Source organism: Myotis myotis, unplaced genomic scaffold, assembly GCF_014108235.1.
Source record: "Myotis myotis isolate mMyoMyo1 unplaced genomic scaffold, mMyoMyo1.p scaffold_m19_p_14, whole genome shotgun sequence".
NCBI classification, from domain to species: domain Eukaryota; kingdom Metazoa; phylum Chordata; class Mammalia; order Chiroptera; family Vespertilionidae; genus Myotis; species Myotis myotis.
In genome coordinates, this window is record NW_023416318.1 from 35996369 (window position 1) to 36024300 (window position 27932).

General features: G+C 42.6%; 1 protein-coding gene and 1 long non-coding RNA gene across 2 annotated transcripts in view; one reads left to right on the top strand and one right to left on the bottom strand.

Moving 5' to 3' along the window:
- Positions 1-1787: 1787 nt before the first annotated feature.
- Positions 1788-27932, bottom strand: part of ARHGEF33 (Rho guanine nucleotide exchange factor 33) — a 42829-nt gene continuing 16684 nt past the window's right edge. The window contains 10 exon segments of the mRNA XM_036334786.1: positions 1788-2200; positions 9142-9281; positions 11948-12776; positions 14724-14888; positions 15888-16036; positions 17686-17769; positions 19382-19465; positions 21519-21651; positions 26134-26263; positions 27164-27388. Coding sequence (XP_036190679.1) covers positions 2071-2200; positions 9142-9281; positions 11948-12776; positions 14724-14888; positions 15888-16036; positions 17686-17769; positions 19382-19465; positions 21519-21651; positions 26134-26263; positions 27164-27388 — 2069 coding nt within the window. The 3' untranslated portion in view covers positions 1788-2070.
- Positions 12720-27893, top strand: LOC118669080. The gene is made up of 3 exons (XR_004971875.1): positions 12720-13101; positions 21540-21687; positions 27650-27893. It is a non-coding gene; the product is annotated as an uncharacterized LOC118669080 (long non-coding RNA).

A 27932-nucleotide genomic window follows, 5' to 3' on the forward strand; every position in this document is an offset into this window, starting at 1 on the left:
GGGTTTATGTACACGAGAAAGAAGCAACACAATTCATTTTCTTGCTGATAATTAAGAGCAGTTAATGTTACTATGTCTCAGGAAATGAAGCAAGAAGGAGGGATAAAAATCACTATTTTATAGTTAACAAACTGGTTTAGATGACTTATCCAAGATTATGCACTAAGCTCTTCAAAAACAACATTAATTTTGGAAAATAAGTTACTTGTATTAGGCACAAACATTTTAACTACTTTGAATGTCTGACAACTTCCCAAAATAATATTTTCAGTCATACCTAAATCACATCCTCATGTTCTTATGTGTAAAAATTCACTCTAGTGTCACACAACAATTTCTTCAAGCACTGTCCCCAAAACTTCTTTGGCCAGATAATAGAGATAAATCTAATTTCAGCCAAAACTGGTTTGGCTCAGTGGATAGAGCGTCAGCCTGCGGACTGAAAGGTCCCAGGTTCGATTCCGGTCAAGGGCATGTACCTGGGTTGCGGGCACATCCCCAGTAGGAGATGTGCAGGAGGCAGCTGATCGGTGTATCTCTCACATCGATGTTTCTAACTCTCTATCTCTCTCCCTTCCTCTCTGTAAAAAATCAATAAAATATATTTTTTAAAAAATCTAATTTCAAAGGAATTCATTAATTTTTGGAAAATGGACAGTTTGAATTAAACTTAAATATTGGAAATCCCCCAAACTTGGCAGCCAATCCTACGTGTTCCAGACCACCTATTGTTCAAAATACTAAGGAATGCATTCCTAAGTAAGTCACCAGACAAGTAGAAGAAAACTTGTAACACTTATAAGTGAAACTTCCCCATTTGATCAAACAGTGCATCACTAGAGGAATATTCTCCAAGAAATAAGTGTGGGTCCCAAGATTTTGAATAAACAGTAACCAAATGCCCCTAATTTATTATAGACAATAGCCTGGAAATGGACACTAATTGTTTAAACCTAATTTTTTTTTCTATTATGATTCTGATGTTTGGGGCATGTCAAGGACGTAGGCCTTCTTAGACATATCCATGTAGAAATAGAGCACATTTTATTACCCCTCATCCAAGCAAGCCTCGTTGCAAAGATTCTTGTCTGAGCTTTAAGAACTCTGTTTCTTTACAACTTACTTCAGGAAAACAGGATAAAGTACTGCCAGCCCTAAGTTTTCATGGCCCATATGTGAGCCATTAACGCTTCGATGTGTTGCCACCTTCCTTCCAGGGTGAAGGAAGCTTTTAAGAGGATGTGGCTAAGTCAGTGCTTTTCCCTCCAATGTATCCCTGGTCATGAGGGTGTGTGTAGCACTCAAGATCACTAGGGGATCTCAGTCCTGATTGCTCAATAAAACAGACTCTGGACTGTTCCCATCTGTAGCAAAACACACACACACACACACACACACACACACACACACACACACACATACACACACACAATGTTTCTTTAGCCTCCAACTTTCTAAAGAAATCATTGTTCCCTCTATCTACTGATTTTCATAACCACAGAACATGAGAAGTACTACTCATAAGGTTCTCTTCCTGTTTGGAGATCAATGTGTCTTTTGTATCATGGTATAAAATCTCCACAACTCAAGAATTGCACCATGTAAAATAAATTCTGTTAATTGATTCCTTTGCCTTAAGGAATGTTAGGTACTGCCTTAGAGTCTAAGAACTGGGGTGAATTATAAGCCAAATGTCTAGGAAGCATAAAATGCATATCCATGTTAAATGTGAACAAGCTAATATCATACTAGGACAATGACTTCAAGGTGGAAGTTTTGATCTTACAAACGTTTATTTTCCTCCACATTTATTGTGGTTTTTTGTAATACTGTGAAAAGTCTTCGTTTCCCTTTTCCCAAGTGTTGAGGTTCAAAAAGCCAGTTCTCAACCATAGACTAATCTTCATCTCTTCAATGTCTTGTTTTTATGTTGATTTAGTTTCATATGTAAGTATTTATATTAGTTTTCCTCAGGGATTTATACACCAATATATATATTTTCCTACACAAATATATATACAAGCTTTTGATCCTCATCTTACCACTTGACAATACAACTTTAAGTATGTTTTACACAGCTGTTCCTTGGTCAAGGTCATTTGCAAGAGCAAGTCGGTTTCTGAAGAAATCTTGTTTGGTGGGTGAAGGATCCATTGAGGGATTCTCATTAGTTTTTTCCCTGTATTCTGATCCACTGGACCTAAAATCTCAGCACACAGATAAAGTACAGGTTGATTTGGTTTTAATTGTTCTCAAATATTTTATCTATCCAAATTGTTTTGCATTTGTAAAACAGTTACCTCCTAGACCTGGAATAATATTTACTTCCCCTGAATTCATGACTCAGGACATGTGTAACTAAGATTTGCAGGGAATATAAAGAGAATATCTACCTAATGCTTTATGGGGACAATTGTAACAACTGTGTATGTCAGTGTAAGATATTGTGTAATAACACTGTAAAAGGGGAACTAAGCTCAGAAAATTAAAGAAATCCTATTTTTTTTATTTAACCAAGTAACTACTCCACAAACAAGTAAGGCCCTTAAATTAAAATGGATGGAATTCATTGTTCTCAACCAAGGTTATCAAGGGTCTTTACTGAACTTGGGCATTACATTACAAACTCTTGCTTTTACTGGTTTTCATTTTTGAATAAAAGATTTATTGAAACCAACCACACATATATGCTACATTTGGTAGAATGCAGAAATTGGTACAGTAATCAGATTGAGGAGATTCTGTAATCTCAACCACCACAAAGGAGACCAAGCCCAATCAATAGTCAACAACTCAGATCAGTCCAATTGAGTCCCCAGTCCAGGGTGCATTCTTCCTTTATCTTGGTTAAGCCAGTTGGGTAATCCAGTTCAGCTCTGCACCTTCTCCAGTTTGTTCATGTCAGAAGTCCCTGGAGGGAGGAGGCTTTCTGGAAAACCTCTGATAAGCTAGGCTGGGGCCCTTTGGCTAGCTTAAACTCTGAGCTAGAATAGGTAAAACTATCCCAACGACTAGAAACCAGTATCTTAAAGACCTCATGTAGGATGTATGAAAGTGATGTTAGACATGAAGTTCTTTGTCCAAAGCTCCTACACAACTAAACAAGTTCTCCATATGTGGAGACAGAGTCAGGCATGCTTCCACTACCCACAGAGAAGAGTAAGTCCTTTCCCTGCCATCGGTATACTATGAGTCCTCATTGTTGTTATTAGATAAGCTCATTATGACTATCATTTACTGAAATTACTGGGCAGAATTCAAACATCCTTTTTACTTTATTAAGGGAAGGAAGTTAGATCCACACACAGAATAAAATCCTAACGTCTGGAAACCTGATGACTGACTAGATATTTTTACTTTTCACCCTGATAGTTGGTATTACAGATGAAGCCACAGATGCCCAGCATGCTTTCTACCTCTGGTCTGTAAGGAGCACTTTCCTACTACATCCCAATGCATAGAAGAAAAACTACTCTATCTCTCAACCCAAGTGCCCCTGGGCAGTCATCAGATAAGATGGTATTTGGGTGGGGTGAAAGTCCTCTTCCTTTCCAGGAGCCCCCTTGGAATTCTCCCTTGAAATAGCCTCCACAAGCCCACCCTACTAGTAGAACTCCTGGCCTTCTCTCGCCTCTCAGAACTCCCACCTGCCTCCAATTCAAGTCATCCCTGACAAGTACAGTTGTGTCCAAAATGTTAGGAAGATATGGACCATTTCATTCTTTCCCCCATACCGTCTATTATCCAGAAGACTAGGGAATGCCTATTAAGTTTTAGGGACAGAAAGTAGGAAGCAAGATTTGAATCTGGCTGGTGTTTTTTCCTGAATTGTTCCCCTAACATGGCAGTTTCTCATCAGAAAGTCATTAGTCAAAACTTACAATCTCTACCTCACATTTCCCCTTGGCTACATCTGATCTCTCCAAAACCCAACATGTCATATTTGATGGTTCTAACATGCAACTATTTAGTGTTTACCTGGAAATGGGAAAGCTTTGATGTCACCACCAGCCCCAAGGACCACAGAAATCTTCACCAGATGCGTTCCCATTTCTGAAACAAATGCCAAAATCGCCCTGTCTAGTTTTCAAAGTCCACGAACTCAGCTTAGTTTTATTCTTTTTTAACTGCTCTTCTCATAAACAACCTCTGTGTGTCTCCAGGTTTGTGAATTTCTCTGTGCTTCTTGACATTAACTATTAATTAACTAATGGCTAACTTGTTAATCCTTTAAAAAATCTAGCATCCACTGTAGCCATGACTAAAAGCTCATTTTCATCCTTTTTAAAGACAATTTTAACTGACCTCTATACTGCGTACATGGTATGTGGCCGCTTCGACAGCTGGACTCTTCCAAAGGTGTGGCTGTTAGGCTCTGAAGTAATATTGACCTAAATTACTTGGAAATCATCTGCAGACTGAGAAGAAAGGGCCAGAGTATTTGCTTTTACTCCCTTTCTCTATAAACGAGCAATGGCTTTGGAGCTCCTGGAGCCATGGCAGTTGAGTACAGGGCAGATCTGAGCAGGCACTGAAGACACAGGCAGGCAAACACTTGCTGGGTAAGGGTACAACACTGCCAGTACATTCTGACACCTAACCATCCAAGTTAAATTTGCTACAAATAAACCTTGAAAGTTTGGAGCTGGGGAAGGGAGGAGGGAGTGGAATCTGGGGCACAGAACCCTCTGACCTAAGAAGGGCTGGTTTTCTGATTGGAAAGACTGTCCACTTTGAAAGCTTTAGGAGACATGTCCCTGGAGAAGTAAGGGGCATGTCTCCTAGTAATCAACAAGGTGACTGACAAATGAGCTTTCGCTTACTACATGTTTGCTGAGTGCTTACTATCTTTCAACCTTACATTTGGGCTGTAAGCTCTTAATGGACTGCAACTATCTCTTTTACTTCTTTTGTGCTAAACAGAACCTAGTACACTAAAGATCCTTAACTTAGGGATTGATTTCAAATGACCTATTGAGAAACACAATAAGGTTTGAGTAATGTACAATGTCATCACTTCAACTGTCTCCTTCAATTTTAAAGTTATATTGGGAAATACAATGGGAAATGAGAAAGAACCCCAAACTAAGTATGAGTGTGGAAAGGACTTGAGATTAGGCTTTAGGAAGTAAAGAAGAAGGTGAGGGTAAAATTATCAATTGATTCTTTAGTAGTCCTGTATTCTATTACATGGTCTGTCCCACAGCCAAGACTGGGCATATGCATAAACAGCTGATAAGACACCAAAAGAAGAGGATTCAGATACTCAATTATATGGGGCCCTGCAGAACTACTCTCTCTGTGTGTGATTCAGACTGGAAATATTTTGATGTGATTGGTGGCGGGAGGGTAATGACTGGGAAGGAGCTGCTCTGAGGTGTGTAAGTTATAAAGTGCTAAAGAAGAACAGAATGAGAGAAGAAGTAGAATTAATTATTTGGAAGTCGTATTGTTTATCTTCCACTGCTCCCAGATTTGAGGATAAAACGGAAGAGCATTTGCATTTCTTAAACTGTCTTACATAATCCTCTTCCCCTATGTCACACCCCAAACCAAGAATTCTTATTAACCTAAGTGCAAGATTTATATACAAATATGAAGTAACATTTGCCTGAGACTTCAGGATAGTCTACACTTGAGTCTTTGACAACCTCCATATAGATCCTTCTAGAATGGGATAGTTTGCCTCCCATCCTCTCAAAGGCAGGGGGATAAGGATTCAGTCCAGCATCAGCCTATCACACTAGGTCTGCTCCTGGCTTCTAAGACTCCTCATTTAAAACTTTAAAGTCACTTAACCTTTTCACACGTTAAGATATGTGATCTTTCTTCTGATTAATTCTGGACAGCTTTCAGAGACATATGACCTGGTGTCTATCTACCCAGGACAGATGTGCCTGAGATAGAAACAGGGGATCATTCTTTTCCCCAAGTGTCTTGGGTATTTTTCATGATTTTTTTAAAGATGTCAACTTGACTCTCCCTTTTGAATCCTTGTGGGTATGAGCATCCGGCCCTCCCAGCCTCAGAGGGAAGAGAACCCTTTCCCAGGTTTTCTGTTGCATCTGGCTCCATGCCTAGCTTCATCCCGAAGCAGCATTCTGGGTGTGTGGGGCCACCAGCCAAACAAGCCCCTATGGATACAAAAAGTGTGTCAGTGTAGACAGGAATGAGCCTCCAGAGGGCTGTAGGGTAGGCAGGCAGTGAGCCGCAGATGTGACACGGCGGCTTTTCTGGCGCTGGTCCGTTCTGGACCTCGGAGGCCAGGCTCTGGCATGGTTCCAGTCCCCAGGGTAAACCACTTCCTAGTCACAGGGCTTGCTGCCAAAATGATCTCCCAACCACACGGGAGGAGAATGACCTGAGTCTCTTGCTGGTTCCTCCATCTGCCTGTCCACAGGCCTAACTTCAGAGTCCTCTGTAACAGCTCCTACATGGAGCTCCTACATAGCACCCGGGACTATGTCTTTCATGATTCCTGTACAAGTGTCTCACAAAGCACATGCATACAAGAAAGAGTGCCTAATTGATGAGAAGAAGGGTGTGTTCTCAGCTAAGCGCACCTGGCCTTTCCATGCTACACTGGGCTTCCTTGTCATTCCTCTTTACCTTAGCATAATGAAGCAAACGTCCCATGGTCTTTGCAGGGAAATACTCAGAAAAAGTCACTCAAGCTGTTTCTTGATCCCAGGCCAAACCCCCAAAGTGCTCAGTGTGGTACCCTGGGCATAAGGCGATAAGCAAGCATCTCCTGGTGGTGCTCACAGTCCTACACCAGATGTAAAAAGCCAGGAAAGCCTGCCAGAGGAAGTAGCCATCTGTGTGGCCATTCATGTAATGCTTTGAAACTTAAATACAAAGTATGGTGGCAGCAATAGGATTGATGCAGGAGGGACTGATACAAGAGAAGAGATAAGAGGAGTAAGGGAATCCATTTGGTTCTAAGAAGGATCCCAAAAAGTTGCAAGATGACTGGAAGCAATTAACCAACATGAATTTGAAGCGTCCACACAGCAAGTCCTCAGCATTGCACTGAGGGCTGTGAAGGGGCTATAGAAAGATAAAATCGGGTCTTCCACACGGTGAGTCTTTAAAATTATAGGTCCCAAGGCCACATTAATGACTTGTGTCAGATGTTAAAAAGATGTGATTAGGCAGATTGATCCACAACAAAGTCAAACTACAGACAAAGCAAATCTCAGCCCTGGACATGACTCAGGTGACTATCCTGGACAATCTCTCACCCAGGTGGGAATCCTTGTCATAACGTCCCTGACCAGGGTCATCTACCTTCTCCCAAAGAGAACCCACTCCCTCACCAGGCAGCCAGCTCCAGTTCTAGGCAGTTGCATTTTTAGAAAGTTCTTCCTCTCACCCATTGCTCTTAGTTCTGCCCCCTGGACACAGAGAGGATAAATCTATTCCCTCTGCCTCAAGTAACTGCACAGCATTTTCTTCCATCTCTCCAAAACATGGCAGTTTGTAAAAAAACAAAACAAAAAACCAGTGGTGGATCCAGGGCTCATTGCTTTCCAACAGACAGTACCCAGTCATTATAAATGGCAGCGGGCAAAAGGTGGCTGTGTATTTTGGGAACACTGTGGTTAAAAAGACAAAGGTTCAAGCAGTGCCCTTACAGCGGTTCTCAACCTGTGGGTCGCGAACAATAAAAATACATCCTGCATATCAGATATTTACCTTATGATTCATAACAGTAGCAAAATGACAGTTATGAAGTAGCAACGAAAATAATGTTATGGTTGGGGGTCACCACAACATGAGGAACTGTATTAAAGGGTCGCGGCATTAGGAAGGTTGAGAACCACTGCTAGAAGGATTTAGGAACCTAAATCCCAAGGTCAGGCAGGGGAGTTGTCTGCCTCCAGGTTTCTCTACTCTTGACACAAGTAGGCACTAAGTCTGTGATCCTAAAGAGAGATACAATTCTTAACTCCTCATCCTAAATCAAGGGATGCAGCAAAAGCCATGCCTATGTGCATGGGGCTGCCTCAGAGAAACTGAAAGGGGACTTTGCAGGGTAGAGCTGTTTCTGATTGAGTCATGTTTCTGTCTCTGCCTATTTCCCCTTCTTCCAGTAACAACAGGTGAGGACCAGCAGAGACCCACTGATCTCAGTACCACTCTCCCCAAGGGAGAAGAATTAGACAAACCATCAAAAAAAGAGTCCTCACTCCAGGCCTGCCCCCAATTCTTTCATCAAGATAATTCATTATCTAAATCAGCCCAGGAACCTCTACCTTTAGGAACGTGATTTTCCTGTGCTTCCTCATTTATTAGAAACTCTCCAACGGCTGCAATAATGTCCTTAACTTTTCCATCCACTAAAATATGAAGACATACTGTTTAAAACTGACTGCAAGACCCTCCTCCACCAAGAAAAACTAAGCAGCAGGGGGAAATCTCTCTAAGGAAGAGTGAAGTAGGCCTGAGGACCAGTGGCAATAGAGACTGCAGTATCTCAGGTGTGCAATGGCTGGACTTTCACAGTATGTTCCTTACATTTCGTGCTGGGGTTAGACCACTGTCTCCCAGTATGTAAGACAGGGATGGTAAGTGCTGGCCAAAAAGAAGGACCAGAGAAGGGAAATGGCTTGTTTTTGCCTCCTGTGGAGTGTGGAAACTCCGTTACAGTGATTTTTTTAACTAAGGCCCAAGCCAAATCAATTCAATCATTTCAGATAGGGAAGACACTGCAAGTCCCAATAAACAGTACTCTAGGGCCCTACAGGCAGAAGTGCTGAGATGCCTTAGAAAACTTTCCATTGCTCCCAACTCCCATAGAGAATCCCACTCCTCCCAGGCTAAAAGGAATTCCATGGTCACCAGCTCATTTCCCAGGGGACCACCTCTGCTCACTCTGCTCAGGACACGTGACTTTGGGAGCAAGGAAGTAGGGCTAAAAGATAGAAGAGGCAGAGGACAGAGCTGAGTTTGCTTTTACTCTAGGAGATTACAAGGAGAAACATCTTCACCTGCATGAATCGTGGTTACTGGGAGCAGGCACTGAGCTTGAAGCCATTGTGTGAAACCAGGCTACTCCATACTTATTACTATTAAAACCTCAAGACTCAGCCCAAAGGGAAATGAGTTACAATGCTGTCTTGTCTAAGGGCTACTCACTTCTTTTTAAAGAGCTTGCGGAAGGAGCTGCGAAAGCCCCCTTTCTGGTCTTGCCTGGGGTTTTGATCGCTGAAAGACGTTTGTTCACTTTCTCTTTCTTCCTTTGGACAGAATCTGGTGGTGTCTTCTAAGTGCATCTCCTGAAAACACAAAAGAGGGATTTCTTTTTCACTCTGTTCCATCGTTAACATCTATCCTGACTGTGGGACATTTTTTTTTTTTTAAGCTCAGTCACTTTCCTCTTCCACCCCCAAAGACTAATGGTGGGCACCCTATTCCAGCTACAGCAAACCTAGGCTAATTAAGAAATTAGTAGTTGAAAAGAGGATATTTTCTGCTGAGTGTAGCAGTAGTTTCTATGTATCAAGGCAAAGAGTCTAGAGTCTGTATCATAATCCTATATGATATAACAATCATTAAAGACCAGGAATTAAAGGAAATTGGCAAATGTTTAAAGAGTATAGAGAATAACTTCTTCTGGCACAAATACCACCTTGCTGAGAAACCAGATGTAGGACCCTCACAGTTCTGGGTATGTTTCCCTTTCTACAAAATAAGAAAGCTGCTTGACTGTAATAGTAGTTTTAAACTAATGTTCCTAACTCTTCATTTTAGACATAAAAGAAGGAGTTTTTAAGAGGTCATATCTGTTTAAAAGTAAGTATCAATTAATATGTCCAACCTGCACATATGCCTTCAATACAGCTTTTACAATTCTTACTTAGTTCATGGAATTTGGAACTGTAAACTAAAAATAAGGCTCTATCTTTTGTGAACTCTCTAGTTTCTTTTTAACTGTGAGATGTGCTAACTAAAATAGATATGAATATACATTTATGTTCCATATGAACAAAATATTTACTTAAAGGTGACTGCAATTTAAAGCAAACAAAAATAGATGCTTAATTTTGAACCCAAGAAGTCAAAACAAAAGCCACCCTGAAAGTTTCATGAATTAGATGGATAACTGCTTGCTGATAGAGAAGCAAAGATCGGGGATGAATTTTTTTTTTTTTCTTCAAGAAACATATGGGTTTGAATTTGAGACCTTAACTTGGGATTGTAGTAGCAGATCTAGAGATTCTCTGATATTCTACTAAGGTTCAAAACTAAACCATGGAGACCAACATCTTGATGGGTTAGTGTGGTATTTCTCAAAGTGTGGTCCTGGGGCTACAGGATCAACTGGGGCCTTTATTTAAAATATAGATCCCTAAGCCCCACCCAGATTTTCTGAACCAGAATCTCTGGAGTTACACACACTTAAGATTTTGAAAAGCTGTGGTGTAGGTTACGCTCCTGCCCAACTGCACTTCATGTTTCTAGGAATCTGGCTAAAATGCAGATTCTGATTCAGTAGGTCTGGGAGGGGGCCCACATTCTGCATTTATAACAAGCTCCCAGGTAGGTAATGCATTCATTCATTCCTGGCCCAAGAACCACACTTTGAGAAATGGGCTTTTAGGGACTATTTAGAAACTAAGTCTATTAATCGTTTAAGGAAAATCTTTCTGTGGCATCATGCTCTTGATAATATCTTGCACTTGTATAGCATTCCGTACTTTGAAAAGCATATTGACCAAGTTTATCTTCTTTGTCCTGATCCTCACAACAGCACTGTGAGGTGGGGAAGGTATATATTGTCTTATTTTTACAGATGTGAAAACTGGAGGCACAGAGAAGCCAAGCGCCCTGACCAGAAGCCCACAGCTATTTGGCAGCGGAGTCAGGACTAGAACACAGATCTCCCCACACCTAGTCAGGTGTTCTTTGCAGAAAGCATACTGTCTTTCTTTCTTAAAGACTAAAGACGAGGGTCTGACCTCCTGAACTGTCCCCAAACTTTCAGACCAAGGTCAGATAGCAAAACGGTGACATGGAGGCCAGCTGGTGGATCAATGCTTCCCTGCCTATTTTGTGTTGTCTCCGTCCCGCGGGAGTCTGCGAAGTCACGTGACACCTGTTTCCAGTCAACGGGAAACGAGCTTGTCTTTGCCGTGAACTTTGCAGGGAGTCCACAGTGAGGCAGGGCAACTCGTGTCTGCCCGAGCTGCACGCGAGCTGGCACGGGTCAGGGAGTGGAGTGAGGCGGCAGTGTTGGATATTGTGAACATTTAAACAAGGAGGTGTGTGTGCCTCACCGGCAAAGGAAGAAACAGGCAGGCGGGGACTTGCCTGCCATGCTTTGAAAGTTAAGGACCCTGCCCTGACCGGTTTGGCTCAGTGGATGGAGCATCAGCCTGCGGACTCAAGGGTCCCAGGTTCGATTCCGGTCAAGGGCATGTGACTTGGTTGCGGGCACATCTCCAGTAGGGGGTATGCAGGAGGCAGCTGATCGATGTTTCTCTCTCATCGATGTTTCTCTCTCATCGATGTTTCTAACTCTCTATCCCTCTCCCTTCCTCTCTGTAAAAAATTATATATATATATATATATATATATTTAAAAGTGAAGCACCCTGAGGTGCTGCAGCTTGTGCAGGAAGGCAGAGGAGACCCCTAACTCTTTCCGTGGGTGCGGGGGTGGCGGGGAAGCAGGTGTGTCTTTTAGATCTCTTTGCCGTCATACATATCCATGCAGGGCATGCCAGCTGTGTCTCGGTGCCAAGTGGAGGGCGGACGCTAACACTCTCCCTTGAGGGCAACTGAGGTTAGGACAAGCCCTGACCCCAGCACCTGCCTGAACAGGCCGTTGGGACTCGCCCAGCCGGCCGCTCCCCACCTGGCAAGGCCCCCTCCACGCTGCAGGTGAGGCCAGGCTGCTCCCTGGACAGGTAGGCCCGGGTTTGGGTTCGGTTTTACTTTACCCTCCTTACTTCCAAATAGGTCTGCTTTTCGCTTTGGGACCTCTGCTGGGGGAAGTAGGTCCTGGGCGCGCCGCGGGCGGCGGCGGCGGCGGCCGAGCCGTGCGAGCCATGCGAGCCGTGCGCCTGCGCGGCGCGCTCGGCCTTGAGCGGCGCGCGGCCGCCGCTGCTGCTGCGCGTGCTGTAGAGGCGCGGGGCCACGCCCTCGGCGGGCGGCGCGCGCGGGAACTCCTTGAGCGAGCGGCTCAGCGGCTTGGCCTTGCCGTGCGCCTGCGCCTGCGCCGCCTCCAGCTTGTAGGCGCCGCTGCTGCTCGCCGGCGACGTGGCGCTCTTGGGCAGCGGCTGCAGCGCGTGCTCCGGCCGCTCGGCCTCCATGGCGAAGCTGACGGGCCGCAGGAAGCAGATGTCCAGGCTGGACTCGGAGGAGGCGGGCGAGCAGTTCTCGAAGAGGGCCGGCGCCTGGAAAGGCTCCTCGTCGTAGGGCGCGGGCAGCGCGAAGAGCTCGCCGCCGTATTCGAACTCCTCGTAGGCCGAGGGCGCGAAGCCGCGGGCGTCGGGCAGCAGCTCGGCCGGGGCGCGCAGGGAGCGCTCCACGTTGCCCAGCGAGGGCTCGGCGGGCGAAGGCTCGAAGTCCATCTCCGGGATGGACTGCAGGGGCCCGGAGAGCGCCTTCCCGTCCTGCTCGGCGGGGCAGAATTGCGCCGGCGCCAGGAGGCTGTCGGGCCTCTCGTGCTTCCTGCCCTCCATCTCCCAGTCGCCGGGCTTCCCGGGCTGCATGCTGTCCATCAGGCTTTGCTGCTGTTGGCCTTTCTTCATGGGGGGCATCAGGTGCCTTTACAGGGGAGACAAGGCAGAAGAGGGGTGCGTACGGCTGGTTAGCGCAGGCCGGGGGGCCACACGGAGCCTGACGCCGCTGGGGCGCGAAACTGCCTGTTCTGCTCCCTGCCCCGCCCAAGCACCGCCATGTGGTACCTGCCAAGCGCCCACGAGCCCCGGCCCCTTCAAGCAGGAGCGTGGAAATGACCTGTTGAAAAGTGGGCGCCTGGAGCCCCCGCCCGAGCACAGAGGCACTGCGTAGAGATGGCTGGTGCGCCCAGGATGGGCATCACTCCCCACGTGGGAGCGCTGCCCCTCCCCACACGTGTCAGGGCCCCGAGGTAACTCTTTTCTCCCCTCTCTCGCCCTGGCTGGTTCTGCTCCGTGGAGAGAGCGTCGGCCTGCGTACTGAGTGGTCCTGGGTTCCATTCTGGTCAAGGGCACTGGCTGGGTTGCGGGCTCGGTTCCCCGGTGGGGAACATGCGAGAGGCAGGCTAAGAATGATTCTTCTGATCATTGATGTTTCTATCTCTCCCTTCTCTCCCTTCCTCTCTGAAACCAGTAAAATTTATCTATCTACCTATCTATATATAGATAGGTAGATAGATATTTTTTTATTTTTTATTTTTTTTAAAGAATAAAACCCAAAGCAGAAATTATCTGTAGAATTGTCTGTATTTGGTAAAGTGGGGATTTGGAATTTTGAGTTTTTGGTTTCCCTTTTCCTTCCAGAAGTCCTGGTTCCTAAAGTAGCCAAGTTGACTTTATCCTTTTCTTTCAGAAGTAAAATAGGTCCCAGATGTATAAATGTCTAATCATTAAAGATCATCAAGAAAGTTTGCAGAATGAGAATTCAGCTTAGTGTGTTAGAGGGTTGTATGCAGAGACCTTGAAAGGCTGTCAGGTCCATCCACTGCTCAGAACAGCTTTCAGAGAAGCTACCAGAAGTGAAGAAGGGCTTATGAAGTCACTTTCTGAGAAAGCTTCAAGGAGAATTGGGAAAGGCTGAACAATATTCTTTCTGGATCACCTCAGACATATCTATATCTATCTATCTATCTATCTATCTATCTATCATCTATCTATCTATATATTTATATATTTCAGAGAGGAAGGGAGAGAGAAAAACATCAATGATGACAGAATCATTGATTGGCTGCCTTCTGCATGCCACTTCCTGGGGTTCGAGCCTGCAACCCAGGCATGTGTCTTTGACTGGAATCAAACCCACAACCCTTCAGTCCGCAGGCCAAGGCTCTATCCACTGAGCCAAAGAGGGCTCAGACCCATTTCTTATCCTCAGGGCCCAGACTTTTTTACTGACCCCTGACTGGGATTCCCTTTCCCTCCACTCTCTGTTTTGGTGACCTTAAGTGGGTTCCCATCCTTCTGAGGGTTTGTAAAATGCCTTCCTGTCTTCTTATGGCACTCTTTTCAGACTGTCATTGTTCAAACCCAGAGACTTAGGCTGTAGGTATAGAGCAGTGGTTCTCAACCTTCCTAATGCCGCAACCCTTTAATACAGTTCCTCATGTTGTGGTGACCCCCAATTTCATTGTTACAAATTGAACATAATTAAAGCATAGTGATTAATCACAAAAACAATATGTAATTATATATGTGTTTTCCGATGATCTTAGGCGACCCCTGTGAAAGGGTCGTTCGACCCCCAAAGGGGTCGCGACCCACAGGTTGAGAACCGCTGGTATAGAGGATGGTTACCTGCAATCCAGTTGTTGGGAGTAACCTCAGCCTCTAGGCCGCCCCTTAGCATTCTTAGTGCCTTCCTCTAGGACACAAACATTGGGTCAACTGCTTGCCTGTTACATAGAGACTTGATGGGGCAAGAGGGAGGGAGGAGTTCTGTTGGTCATACTCCTAATCCAGGCTGGCCAGCTACCCCACACAGACCACCTGGGACCCCAAGGCCTTGTCATTAATCTCCACAGCAACAGGTGCTTACGTGATAGCAGGGCCAGAACCTGGAGCAGGAGAGTAGGGTTGCAGCATCTCTTCTGAGTGGATCCCACTGTCGCGGGCAGCCTCAGAGCCTGCAGTGGGGGAAGCGTCTTGCCCAGCATTGGCACACTGGGAAGCCAGCCCTTTGTACAGCTTCGCCATGGATGACCTAATAGAATGGAAGTAATAATTCTCAGAGTACACAGTGGGAAACTGGCTCTCAGAACACGCAGATTATGGCAAGAAAGATAGGGGGGAGACAGTGTTTCTCAGATGAAGCTCAGCTGTAAAGTTCTCTCTCCAGGGCCCTCTACATACTCGATTGCTTACATAATAGGGTACAAACTGGATGTTAGGCAAGAGTAATGATGCTGATTAATTGGCTGAATTGAGTAGGAAAGGGATAGTATAGGGAGATGTTCTCCATTAGAGGAGCCATGGCTTGGAAGATAGCACCTTTCTCTTGTCTGAAAGTACCCACAGACTCAGTGTTCCTTATTGAGATGTGATGAGGTTGAAGGAAATCCAGGTCATTAGGAAGCTCTGCTATTGTTGCTTCTATTCTCTCTGAAGCCCCGATTCTCCCTAATCTTCCTGTTCCTTCTTAGCATGAAATCTATTCAACCACCATCCCCTCCCTTACTTGTTTTATTTTTATTCATAGCACTTATCGGCATCTAACTTATTTATTAGCTGGATGACCAGGTCTAGAAAGTAAGCTCCATGTGGCAAAGATTTTTGTCTGTATTTTTTATTGCAGTATATTCTGTATAGAACAGTACCTGATACACACAAATCGGTGCTCAATAACTGTCTGTTGAATTAATGAAAGAAACCACATGCTGGCCTTGAAACTGTATTTTTAAACCTGGCAAGTTTAGGGGAACAACTATTTTTGTGATAGTCAACATGAGTTAAGGGGGGGGGGTCTGTATTGGCATTAGGCTGAACGTGCCTATTTTTCTAATTTCCACCAGGTAGTAGGTGCCTACATATTCTAGCCATTTTGGCTACCTCTCTTCCCTCCCCTTCTCTCTTCTACTTCCTGTCACTGCATGTTAGCCACTGAGTATATAATATGGTTACTTGTTACAGACACCCACATTGTTTCTACCCTGTTCTCAGAAGCCTTAGATCAACCCTCTAGACTGCACCATCAGAACCTTACTTCTTGAGCTTTTTCCGTTTCTGAATAAGCAAATCCTCATTGCATTGAAACAGCAGGGTGTAGTGTGAGATAAATACTCGAAGGCGCTGAACACACACCAGAAGTAGGTAATAGTCAGGGTGTTCCTGCTCTGTGAACTTCAGGACGTTCTGGATGAAGGAAAAAAGGAAGCAGCATTGCATAATTAGAATGAAAAGTTGTTTTGTTTCTTCTGTACCTTGCCTTGATGTGCTGTGAGAGTTTGGTAGCCATTTACTAAAAACAACAATACATATGGCCCATCTAATTATAAGCTGAAAAATCACACTTGCCGTTTTCTTTGTCCATCACACCAAAGGAAAATAATAGTCACTATTGCTCTTGTTTGAGTTGGATGTGAACATAGGATAATTCCATCTGAAAAGTTGGATCTATTAATTAGATTTTTTGAGGTAATGGAGCCCGTTTTAACAATTACTGCTGAAAAAGCAACATTTATGAGACTCATAGGAGTCAAACCAATGGTAAAAATGTGAAATAAATACCAAGGCACTCTGGAAGAGGAGTGATGTTTATGGCTTGCTGGTGGTTGGCTTGGTGGTTGCTCCTATTACATTGCCTACTGTGCTGTAGTAGAACATCATACAACTTGAATTTGGAAAAGCTAACATTTATTGAGTACTTCCTATTGCCAAGCTCTAAGCCTGCACATATATTTTCTCATTTAATTTTTACCATAGCCTCATAAGATAGGTACCATTATCACCTTCGTTTAACAAGGGAATCAGGGTATATAGCAAAGTCAGCTAGTCTTCATTAGGTTACACATCTAGTTAGTAGCAGAGCCAGGATCTGAACTCAAGTCAGCCAATAGAACCAGGGCTCTTATTTATCATACTGCTTGCAAGACCTGGATTTCAGTTCCAAATTTTTTCATCTATTAGGTGTGTTAACGTGGGCAAGTTATTTAAGTTATTTGTCTCTCCATTTCCTTATCTAAGAAGTGGTAATAATGATACCTGTTTCATGAGACTGTTGAAAGGATTAAAGAAAATAATTACTGTGAAGAAATGATTTTAAGATCAACAGCCACATATAATAGAAGGTCTTTTGATATTGATACTGGGCTACTTCTATCTGAGATAAATCCCAAGCATTTCTAAGATGCTTCATTGAATTACTTAGAAAGATCAGCAGCAAATAAACCAGGATAATGAGTGGTAGGAAGAGGGGCAGGTAAGGGTGTTGATGAGCCTCTCTCTCAACTCTACTTCCTCCAAGGTGGACAAGTCCTGTGGGAAAAGGGTGTGAAGAAGTCAGTTCATCATTTTCTTCATACTTCTTTAGTGACATAAGACAGAAGCAATGTATAGTGAACCCTTGGAATCAAGCCAAAAAAAAGGTAGGCAGGTTAAGTGGGCAGGTTACATAAATAGTTCTTAGTCACTGGGGTAGGTTGGGGGGGAGTGGGGATTAGGGGACATATTTAGATGGCTGTAGAATCAAGGTAGAAGGGACTGAATAGGTACTCAGAGCCTAGCAGGAGCTGCTATTGAAAGATCCTGGATCAGCAGAGGTGGAGATTGCTGGTAAATGAAGATAGAGCATAAAAAGCCGGCATCATGAACCAAGCACATTTAGAGATTGAGATTTTAGCTCATACCACAAGGTGGGGATGGGGAAATCATAACAATCTTAAGGTATTTAAATACTTAGAAATATTAATTATTCCTTCCTGATCCCTGCCAGTGTTTCTCAAAAGCCAAAATCAAGAGTTTAGCCTGAAAATCACTTTGGGAGCTTTCCCAGACATGCCTACCTGCAGATGTATCAGATATTCAGGGATGCGCTGGACTATATGAAAAAACAGTGTATAGATGTCAGATTTAATCTCTTCATCACCCTGAATGAAAAAAAGATAGAACCATTCTTCAATGTCCCTCCAGCTCTGGCTGCAAACCCTAGTATCAGTCCCAGCAAAATAGAAAAGGTTTACTCCCAGAGCATTTTCTTCCTCTAGACTAGAGTGAGATAAAGCATTGATCTTTATTGGATAGGTCACTTGTTCAAGGACATGCTCAAGGAGACAACTCTTCTCTAGTAGGGAGAGTATCATATACTTCTTTTGAATCCACCCAACTTTCCAAACTACCCCGTCCATCCCACCTCCAGATAGTAGCACAGCGCTATACAAAAGTGGGCATTCAGTAAATTATATTTAAGTCCTAGCTGTTTTGACTCAGAGGATAAAGTGTTGCCTGTGGACTGAAGGGTCCCAGGTTCGATTCTGGTCAAGGGCACGTACCTCGGTTGCATTCTCAATCCCCAGCCCCAGTCAGGGTGCATATGGGAGGCAACCAATCAATGTGTTTCTCTCACATCAATGTTTTCCTCTCACTGTCTCTTCCTCTTCCTTCCACTCTCTACACACTAATGGAAAAATATCCTCAGGTGAGGATTAAGAAACAAACAAAATTATATTTAACTTGAGTGGATTCATTAAGGTTCTACAAGTAATCATGACAATGGTTTGCTAATAAGCACTGGGGGTCGATTGGAGTCTCATGAGAGTGGGTTATGGGATGTGATTAGAAATTGGCCAGCTGGCTTGGCAGCAGGAAACATGTTGGACTTTCTCCATTCTTCTTCCCGTCCTTTCCTTTTCTCAAATATTTTCTGAGTACTAACATGTGGTAGGCATTATACTGGGTTGGGAGTAATGAGGTAATATAGAAAATTAAGACCTCACCTCTTACGAAATTTTATTAACTCTTAACTTTAGGGCTTCTGTTATGGTTTCTTCCTATTAACCTAAAATAACTAGAATTGTTACATACTTACCAGTATATGTGCATGTTGAGCACCTAATATAGCATTGCATTAGCAATTCTTTTTTAAAGTACATTTTTATTGATTTTAAAGAGGAAGGGAGAGGGAGATAGAAACATCAATGATGACAGGGAATCATTGATTGGCTGCCTCCTGCACACCTCCTCCTGGGGATCATGCCCACAACCCTGGCGGAATTGAACCCGGGGCCCTTCAGTCTGCAGGCTGACACTCTATCCACTGATCCAAACCAGCTAGGACTACATTAGCAACTCTTAAAGCTACATGACTAGAATCACTTTATAATCTTAGAAACTGACAGTTACAGAATGCCTTAAGTTTAATATTTAGATTATATAAATTCAGATCATATCATCTAAAAACAAAACAAAACAAAAACCCTCATACAGCATGCAGGCTGTAGCTTAGAAAATCTGTTTACTTTGCCTAACTTCCAGTGGAATGGAACAGGGTCAGCAAGGCAGGGAGGGCAAGGACCAAAGCAATGGTACTGATCCTTGAGTGAGCTTCTTTAACCCCAGGGAGGAGTGTCAGTGGCTCTGTTCAAACCATTCCCAACCTGGAGGACAAGCTCCGAGTGCATTTGCTGTATTTCCTGGGAGGATGAGCAGCATCATATACTACACATGTAACCAAAGGGCCGTGCACAGGTAGAGTGAACTTACCTCCTTCAGAACAACAACATGAACCAAAGAGATGCATTCAGGCAGGTCCCTCAGGTAGGCAACATAATAATCCAAGAAATTATTCTTGAAAACAAATATAAAAATGCATGGTAAGAACCTGAAAACAGGAATGATAACTATTTTTTAAAGAAATAAAAAGCACTTTGCAGAGATTTAGCTTAATTATTCATTTAATATGTTCATTAATATGTTTTTGGTTTTTATTCATCTTTTTTTAAAAAACTTGTTTTAAGGTAGATATGCCTATGGACTTGGGAACCAAAACTCAATATTCCTGCTTTAATGAGAGAAAATGAAATGATAAATAAACCAAGGCAGAGAAGAGGAATTACATAAATTGAAAAAGTATTTTTAAATTGCTTAATGACAAAAACGCATATTTTGTTTTAAAATTACTTTTTAAATTTTTTTTATTTTTTATTGTTGAGTTGTCCCCCATTCTGCCCCTCCTTTATACCCAGCCCGCCCTACACCTGCCTCTGGCCATAACTACACTGTGTTCATAGCTAAGCATATATGTTCTTTGGCTAATCCCTTCACCTTCTTTCATCCGGTCTCCTAAAATTACTTTTAATTTCAATCATCTACATCCAAATGAGGAACTTTGTCCAACCTACTTCATAGTGGCTAAACAAGTGGTTCTCAACTTTTTCCCACTAATTGCATGTTCACCTATGCAATATGCCTTCAGGAAAACAATTCTCAGCTTCCAAAGTTATATTCCCACAGAAATAACAATTCTCAGCCCAAGAAAGCATGCCAAATACAAATGAGTAAAAGTGATGTGGAAAAAAAAATCAAACAAATCTATACAACTAGACAATTTGTAAACTTTGTATTATTATCCACAATCCTTGATTTGACTACAGGCAAAATCTGGCTTGCAGACTAGTTTTAATTATCCCACATACTGTTTTTAAGAAGAAAATTTCACACAAAATTTTGGATTTCCATCTGCTCTTAAAATATCAGATCTGGCCGAAACCGGTTTGGCTCAGTGGATAGAGCGTCGGCCTGCGGACTGAGAGGTCCCAGGTTCGATTCCGGTCAAGGGCATGTACCTGGGTTGTGGGCATATCCCCAGTGGGAGATGTGCAGGAGGCAGCTGATCGGTGATTCTCTCTCATCGATGTTTCTGACTCTCTATCTCTCTCCCTTCCTCTCTGTAAAAAAAATCAATAAAATATAAAAAAAAAAAAAATCAGATCTGGCAACTTGAGTCTTTTCCCCTCTACATAATAATTGGATAAAGGTGAGTAGCTATTCCTTGTAGCAAAGCATATGTGCTCCACTTAAACTCACTTACCAACAGTCCATATTGTATTAAACTCAGCTTACTTTGTAGGTATTTGAGTTTGCAATTTCTGGCCTGGATCATATTTAATTTGTAGAACCACATAGAAATTTGAAACTTAAGACCCTCTCCAAGTGAAAACAAAAAACATTCCAGACAAATAGCTGCCCATCACATTTTTCAAATCTCTAGGGAATGAAGTAAGTGAAAGTACATAACCTATATATAAACCTTCACATACTTATTTTATATGTATGGATTTATATGTACATGCATATATTTCTACACAAATACATATATGTACATACACACACATGCATGTTCAATGGCAGCAGTTATAGTACAGTGGAAAGTGATAAACTGAAAATGAGAAAACTTGGGTTCTAGTCACAGATCTGCAACTATCTAGCTAGCTGGGTGGTTTCAGCAGTTTTAAGTTCTCTGAACTTTATTTCATTATCTGTAGAATGAGGAGGTTAGATCTTAGCAGTTCCTTTAATTCTGAAATTCACTGATTTTAGATTCTCTATTAAGAGAAGTAGATGAGGGAGACATGAATATAATTCAAATTTATAAAGAATTTTTTACCCCGGAGCTGTGGGAGAGACGGAAGACGACATGGGACACAGAGAGATCTCTTTCCTCCCCATTTCCGCTCCTACATTTCCTGCTTCCAACAATCACTTAACCATTCAGCATAGTTTGAGCACCTACGACTTTCCAGGCTGTGTGCTGGTCCATGGTAGGTGCTCAGTGTTGGTGAATTTGCTTAACTAAATATTTATTGAGTTACTAAAAAAAAAAAAATTTTAAAAAACTTACCTCATCATTTGTTAATTTCAGGAATAAATCTCCAAGGACTCCTTGGCGTGGCCATTTCAGGACCCTTTCCTGCAGAGCATGAAGCAAATCTAGGTGCTGCTGGACAAGGTACCGTAAAGAGCCAGGGAAGAGGCTTGAAACAGAAGAGAGACAGGATCACACAAGCCAGGTGTGGAGAAGAAAAAACCCTTTAAGAATATGTGCAGTAGGTCCCATTTTCCCAGTTATTCAAACTATTCTGAGTCACAGGTCTACATTTAGGATTAAGAAATAAAAGTTTGGCCCTAGCTGATTTGGCTCAGTGGATAGAGTGTCGATCTGCGGACTGAAGAGTCCCAGGTTCGATTCTGGTCAAGGGCACATGCCAGGATTGCAGTCTCCATCTCCAGTGTGGGGCTTGCGGGAGGCAGCTGATCAATGATTTTCTCTCATCATTGATGTTTCTATCTCTTTCTCCCTCTCACTTCCTCTCTGAAATCAATAAAAATATATTTTTTTAAAAAAGAAAGAAACATGTGTCTTTGTAGACCTGACAGCAGATATCTTCAGGATATAAAAAGGCCCCTTTCCTGATGGCTCCTATACTATTGTGTGTTGAACCATGTTACAAGGATTTCTTCCACTTCTCTCTGCCGCCCCTCCACCTGCTAGGCCACCAGTCTCCACATATGTGAGGCCAACTGATCCAGAAGCTCAAGAGGAGAGGCCTCCTGATCTGAGCTCTTAGGCTGGTGCAGTGGACTTGGAAGATCTAAGTAATCCCTGTCCAGAACAGAGAGATTTGGAGGGTGGCCCAGAGACAGCTGGACTGGGAGAAGACTGTAAAGCTGATGGAAGAAAGCTCAGCTGATTGAACTGAAAGAATGTAATGCTGCACTAACAAGAGAGTTAGATAAGAGTTTCTCCCCACCGAGAGGCTACCAATGACTTTGGGTAATAATAATGCTGGTGTGACACTGAAAGGTGTTCGGGCACGGTGATGAAATCAGACTATGGGATGGGTGTCTATATAGGTTATGTAATCTGTCTTGTATTGGATTCTCTCCTCTCCTCTCCTCTCCTCTCCTCTCCTCTCCTCTCCTCTCCTCTCCTCTCCTCTCCTCTCCTCTCCTCTGGCCTCACTGGGACTCTCTTCTGCTCTGCCTTATCTCAGTCTCTCCTCCTTTCTTTCTGCCTCCCTCCTCTTCTTTTGAGAACACTGCCTTCTGCTACACTGTGGCCAGTGTACTTGCAGAGTTGGAGAGCTGGTAACTTGGTTGGAGTCCAGGATACCTCCTGGACTGTCACTGGGATAACAGTTGAGATTTCAGGGTGGGGTCAGAGAAGGCTACAGCTCCCATCAAGTATCATGGAAACACATAAGTTACATGAAGAGCAATGACCTACAGTGGATTCTATACCACATATTGAAAACAGGCCTTAAAAAGAGTTTTTTTTAATTCAATAAGGATATTATTTGAAATCAGGAAGTGATATGGAAGAAGTGAGCCAGGAGATGAAGAACAGAGGAAGAAAGAAGGCAAAACATACTGACCCTACTTCACTGTTTTGTATAATCCAGACCTGACTCCCAGAAGCAACTTTTTCATGACGATGGAAGTATTGAGTGCTCAACTTTTTTTCTGTTCCTTACTAGGAGTGAAATTATGTAAACATAGTAGTTAGCATATTCTTTTGAAAGCCTCCAAAATTACTTCAACTCTCACAGTCCAGTACTTAAATAATGAGGGAAATAAAAGCAATCAGGGGAAATCCAGTTATAGTTTCAAATTGATAAGTTAGCTCTTGCAGTTCAGTATTAGCCCAAATAACTCCTGAACTTCCCCAGCTAGATATAACCAAATTTGATAAATATGTGCCATCTTATTTGCAGATGACATGATATTGTACATAGAAAACCCTAAAGACTCCATAAAAAAAAACGGCTAGACTTAATAAATGAATTTGGCAATGTAGCAGGATACAAAGTTAACACCCAAGATGTATGGCTTTTTTATACACTAATAATGAACTCACAGAAAGACAAACAAACAAATCCCATTTACTATTGCAACAAAAAAATTAAGATACTAGGGATAAACTTAACTAAGGAAGTAAAAACCTGTACTCGGAAAACTACAGGACATTGAAAAAAAGAGATAGAGGAAGACATAAACAAATGGAAGAATATACTGTGTTCATGGATTGGTAGAATCAACATCGTTAAAATGTTCATACTACCCAAAGAAATCTATACATTCAATACAATCCCCATTAAAATACCAACGGCATATTTCACAGACCTAGAACAAATTCTCCAAAAATGCATATGGAATAAAAAAAGACCTCGAATAGCCACAGCAGTCCAGAGAAAAAAGAACAAGTTGGAGAGATCACAATACCACATATCAAGCTATATTACAAAGCCACTGTTCTCAAAACTGCCTGGTACTGGCACAAGAACAGACATATATAGTAGACCAATGGAACAGAACAGAGAACCCAGAAATCGGCCCAAGCCATTATGCTCAATTAATATTTTACAAAGGAGGCAAGAACTTACAATGGAGTCAAGACAGTCTCTTCAATAAATGGTGTTGGACATGCAAAAAAATGAAACTAGACTACCAACTTAATCATACACAAAAATAAACTCAAAATGGATAAAGAACTTACACGTAAGACGGGAAACCATAAAAATCTTAGAAGAATCCATAGCCAGCAAAATATCAAACATATGTTGTAGCAATATCTTTACCAATACAGCTCCTAGGACAATGGAAACTAAGGAGAAAATAAATGGAACAACCAGTACATCAAAATAAGCTTCTTCACAGCAAAGAAACGATCAACAAAACAAGAAGAAAGCCCACTACATGGGAGAACGTATTTGCTAATGTTATCACTGATAAGGGTTTAATCTCCAAAATTTACAGGGAACTCATACAACTTAACAAAAGGAAGATAAACAATCCAATCAAAAAATGGGCAAAGGACCTAAATAGACACTTTTTGAAAGAGGCCAAGAGACATATGAAAACATGCTCAAGGTCACTAATCATCTGAGAGATGCAAATCAAAACAACAATGAGGTACCATCTCACACCTGTCAGAATGGCTATCATCAACAAATCAACAAACGACAAGTGCCGGCGATAATGCAGAGAAAAAGGAACCCTCATGCACTGCTGATGAGAATGCAAGACTGGTGCAGCCACTGTGGAAAATTAAAAATGGAACTCCCATTTGACCCAGTAATCCCACTTCTAGGAATATATCCCAAGAAATCAGAAATACCCATCAGAAAGGATATTTACACCCCTATGTTCATAGCATAATTTACAATAGCTAAGATTTGGAAACAGCCTAAGTGCCCATTAACAGATGAGTGGGTTAAAAAACTGGTACATTTACACAATGGAATACTATGCTGCTGTAAAAAAGAAAGAACTCTTACCACTTGCAACAGCATGGATGGACCTGGAGAGCATTATGCTAAGCAAAATAAGCCAGTTGGAGAAAGATAAATATCATATATCTCACTCATTTGTGGAATATAATGAACAACATAAACTGATGAACAAAAATAGATCCAGAGACAGAAGCATCAAATAGACCGTCCAACCTCAGAGGGAAGGCAGGGTGGTGGTGGGTGCAGGGGGGTAAGAGGTCAATCAAAGGACTTGCAAATACGCATATAAGCATAACCAACGGACATAGTAGGGGGGATAAAGGCATGTGCTGGGGGGTGGGAGCGGCTGGGGGAAAGTCAGTGAGGGAAAAAGGAGACATAAGTAATACTTTAAACAACAAAGAATTTAAAAAGAAAAAAATAATACGTGCCATCTGGTGGTGACCTGCACCATACAACCTGAGTTCTTGGTGGATGTGGCCCTGAAGTTCAGCTTGTAAGGCTAATTGGCAATCCTATGGAGCTGACCCCTCCCCCCCCCCTCAAAAAAAATATTCATACAAGACTGATCCTGAGGCTGTGGCTCTATCTGGGTGAATCAGACCAGAAAAATCCAAGAACCCCAACTTCTGTGATCCTCCAACAAATGAGCAACAGCCCACAAGCCCCACTCAGGCTTCTCTGCTAAAAGCCCTGCCTCTGCAGCTTCCAGCCCTTCAGTGAGGGGCAGGGATGCCTTGAAACAGGCTGAAGGGGCTTTTGAGCACTGTGCTTTTTTCTAGGAAAACCTGAAGTTTTATAGACTTGAGAAAACGTGACAACCTCAGGTTTGAGTGTCAGATTGTAGTTATGGAGTGTGTGATTTTCACACCCTGCTCACTTTCCCACAGGGGTAGAAAGTGCAGAAAGCTTACAATTTTTATAGGAAATGTAGTTAATCTTAATAAATTTATTTTCAGTTTTGCATGGGGAAAAACACCAATAGGGAAGAGGAATGCTCTCATTCTGTTCTGTATCTTATTCAGCTGATCTATTTAAAGTACACATGGAGGCTTCCAAAAAAGCTTAGAAAACCAGAGGTTACTTCCTGTCGTTGCATATTCTCTTTTCAAAGACTACTTCTGGAACTCTTTACAGGTCCCAGAATTCCCAAAGTGGAAATAGTAAACACTTACCTTAAATCTTAATCAATCTGAAAAGCAAAGGCAATGAATACATGGATACCTTCTCTCTTTGGAATTCCTCTTTCCATCTGACCCCTGGAATGTTGCCTTGATCTTCAGGATCAGAGAGATGTTAATGACATATTTTCTTTCTGATTCAAGCAGTTCTAGAGCCACAGTCTGTCTTTTAGCTTTAAAAGCAAACCAAGGAAGGAATTGTTAACTACTTCTCCCCAAAACCCTATCAAATGATAAAAGCAATACAAAGATATTGAAAGCAATAAGCATATGAAAAGATGCTCAACATTGCCCAGCTGGTGTGGCTCAGTGGTTGAGCTTTGACTCATGAACCAGGAGGTTACGGTTCATAGTGCAAAAAGATATATTTTTTCTCTCTCCTTCTCCCTTAAAAAAATCAATAAGCCCTGGCCGATTTGGCTCAGTGGATAGAGCGTCGGCCTGTGGCCTGAAGGGTCCCAGGTTCGGTTCCAGTCAAGGGCATGTACCTTGGTTGCAGGCACATCCCCAGTAGGGAGTGTGCAGGAGGCAGCTGATCGATGTTTCTCTCTCATCGATATTTCTAACTCTCTAACCCTCTCCCTCCCTCTCTGTAAAAAATCAATAAAATACATTTTTAAACAAAAATCAATAAAAAATACATTTCAAAATACATTTGTATTGATTTCAGAGAAGGGAGAGGGAGAGAGAGAGAGAGAGAAACATCAATGATGAGAGAGAATCAATTGGCTGCCTCCTGCAAGACCACTACTGAGGATTAAGCCTGAAACCCAGGCATGTGCCCTGACTGGGAATCGAACCATGGCCTGCTGGTTCATGTGTGGATGCTCAACCCCTGAGCCACATTGGCCAGGCAATAAAAATATATATTTTTTAGATGAGTGGATACCCAGAATCAAGGTAGTAGTCCCAGCTGGCGATTGTGACCTCTATAAGGCTTTGGCTAGTTATCTGGAAAGGAAATCATATACGAGGCAGTCGCATATGTCCACTGAATCTAAATTACAAGGATTCTAGCCCTTCGGTCATCGTGTTCTTTAAAATTTCAGCCTGCATTCCCCCTTGGGGCTTACCAGCTAAAGAAGTTTCACATAAAACATTTTCCAAGGAACTATGTCTGCCCTGGCCAACTTCCTTGAGTTTATCTGGGTGGTCTTTTGTGACATATTCCTCGCCCCATTCTTTCCCATCCTTCGGCTGCCTCCACACACCGGATGGCACATGGCCCTTAGACTGGATATCGGCTGTGAGACAAGGCTTGAGGTTTTCTTCTGCTTCTGGAGTCGTTGGGTTCATTCCTGAAAAATAACACTTGCCATCAAGATCTGATTTTTTTTAAATTGTATTTGTTACTAATTCTTAAATATCATGCTCCTGGGATGGAATATTAACTAAGGATTAAAAGTCTCCACAGTTGCAAAGGATCACCTCTCTCTGCTTCTGGTCTATACAACTTCTACTCTTTATACATAGTCTCTACTAAGTAAGTTTTTAAAAATAAATTTATAAAATAATTTTAATTTGTATAGTATGTATAGACTCATACTGCTTCCTTTCAGGTGAGCACATCAAGTACCTGCAGCACTAGGAAGAAAGTACGGAAAGAGACGGAAAGGGCCAAAGACAGTGTCAGCTTTTGGAACTTGTCCCCCTTGGCCCTGATGATGGTAAGTTGCAGAAAGGAAGGAGTAAGTGAGTGAGGAAACATGAAATAAGTTATAAAATTTGGGTGACTTGTCTATTAAGTAAATAACTTTTTAATGAAGTAAACCAGTGATTTTCAACCAGTGTGCCACAAGAATTTTTAAAACATGCAATACCTGACCTCTTTTTCCATTAAAT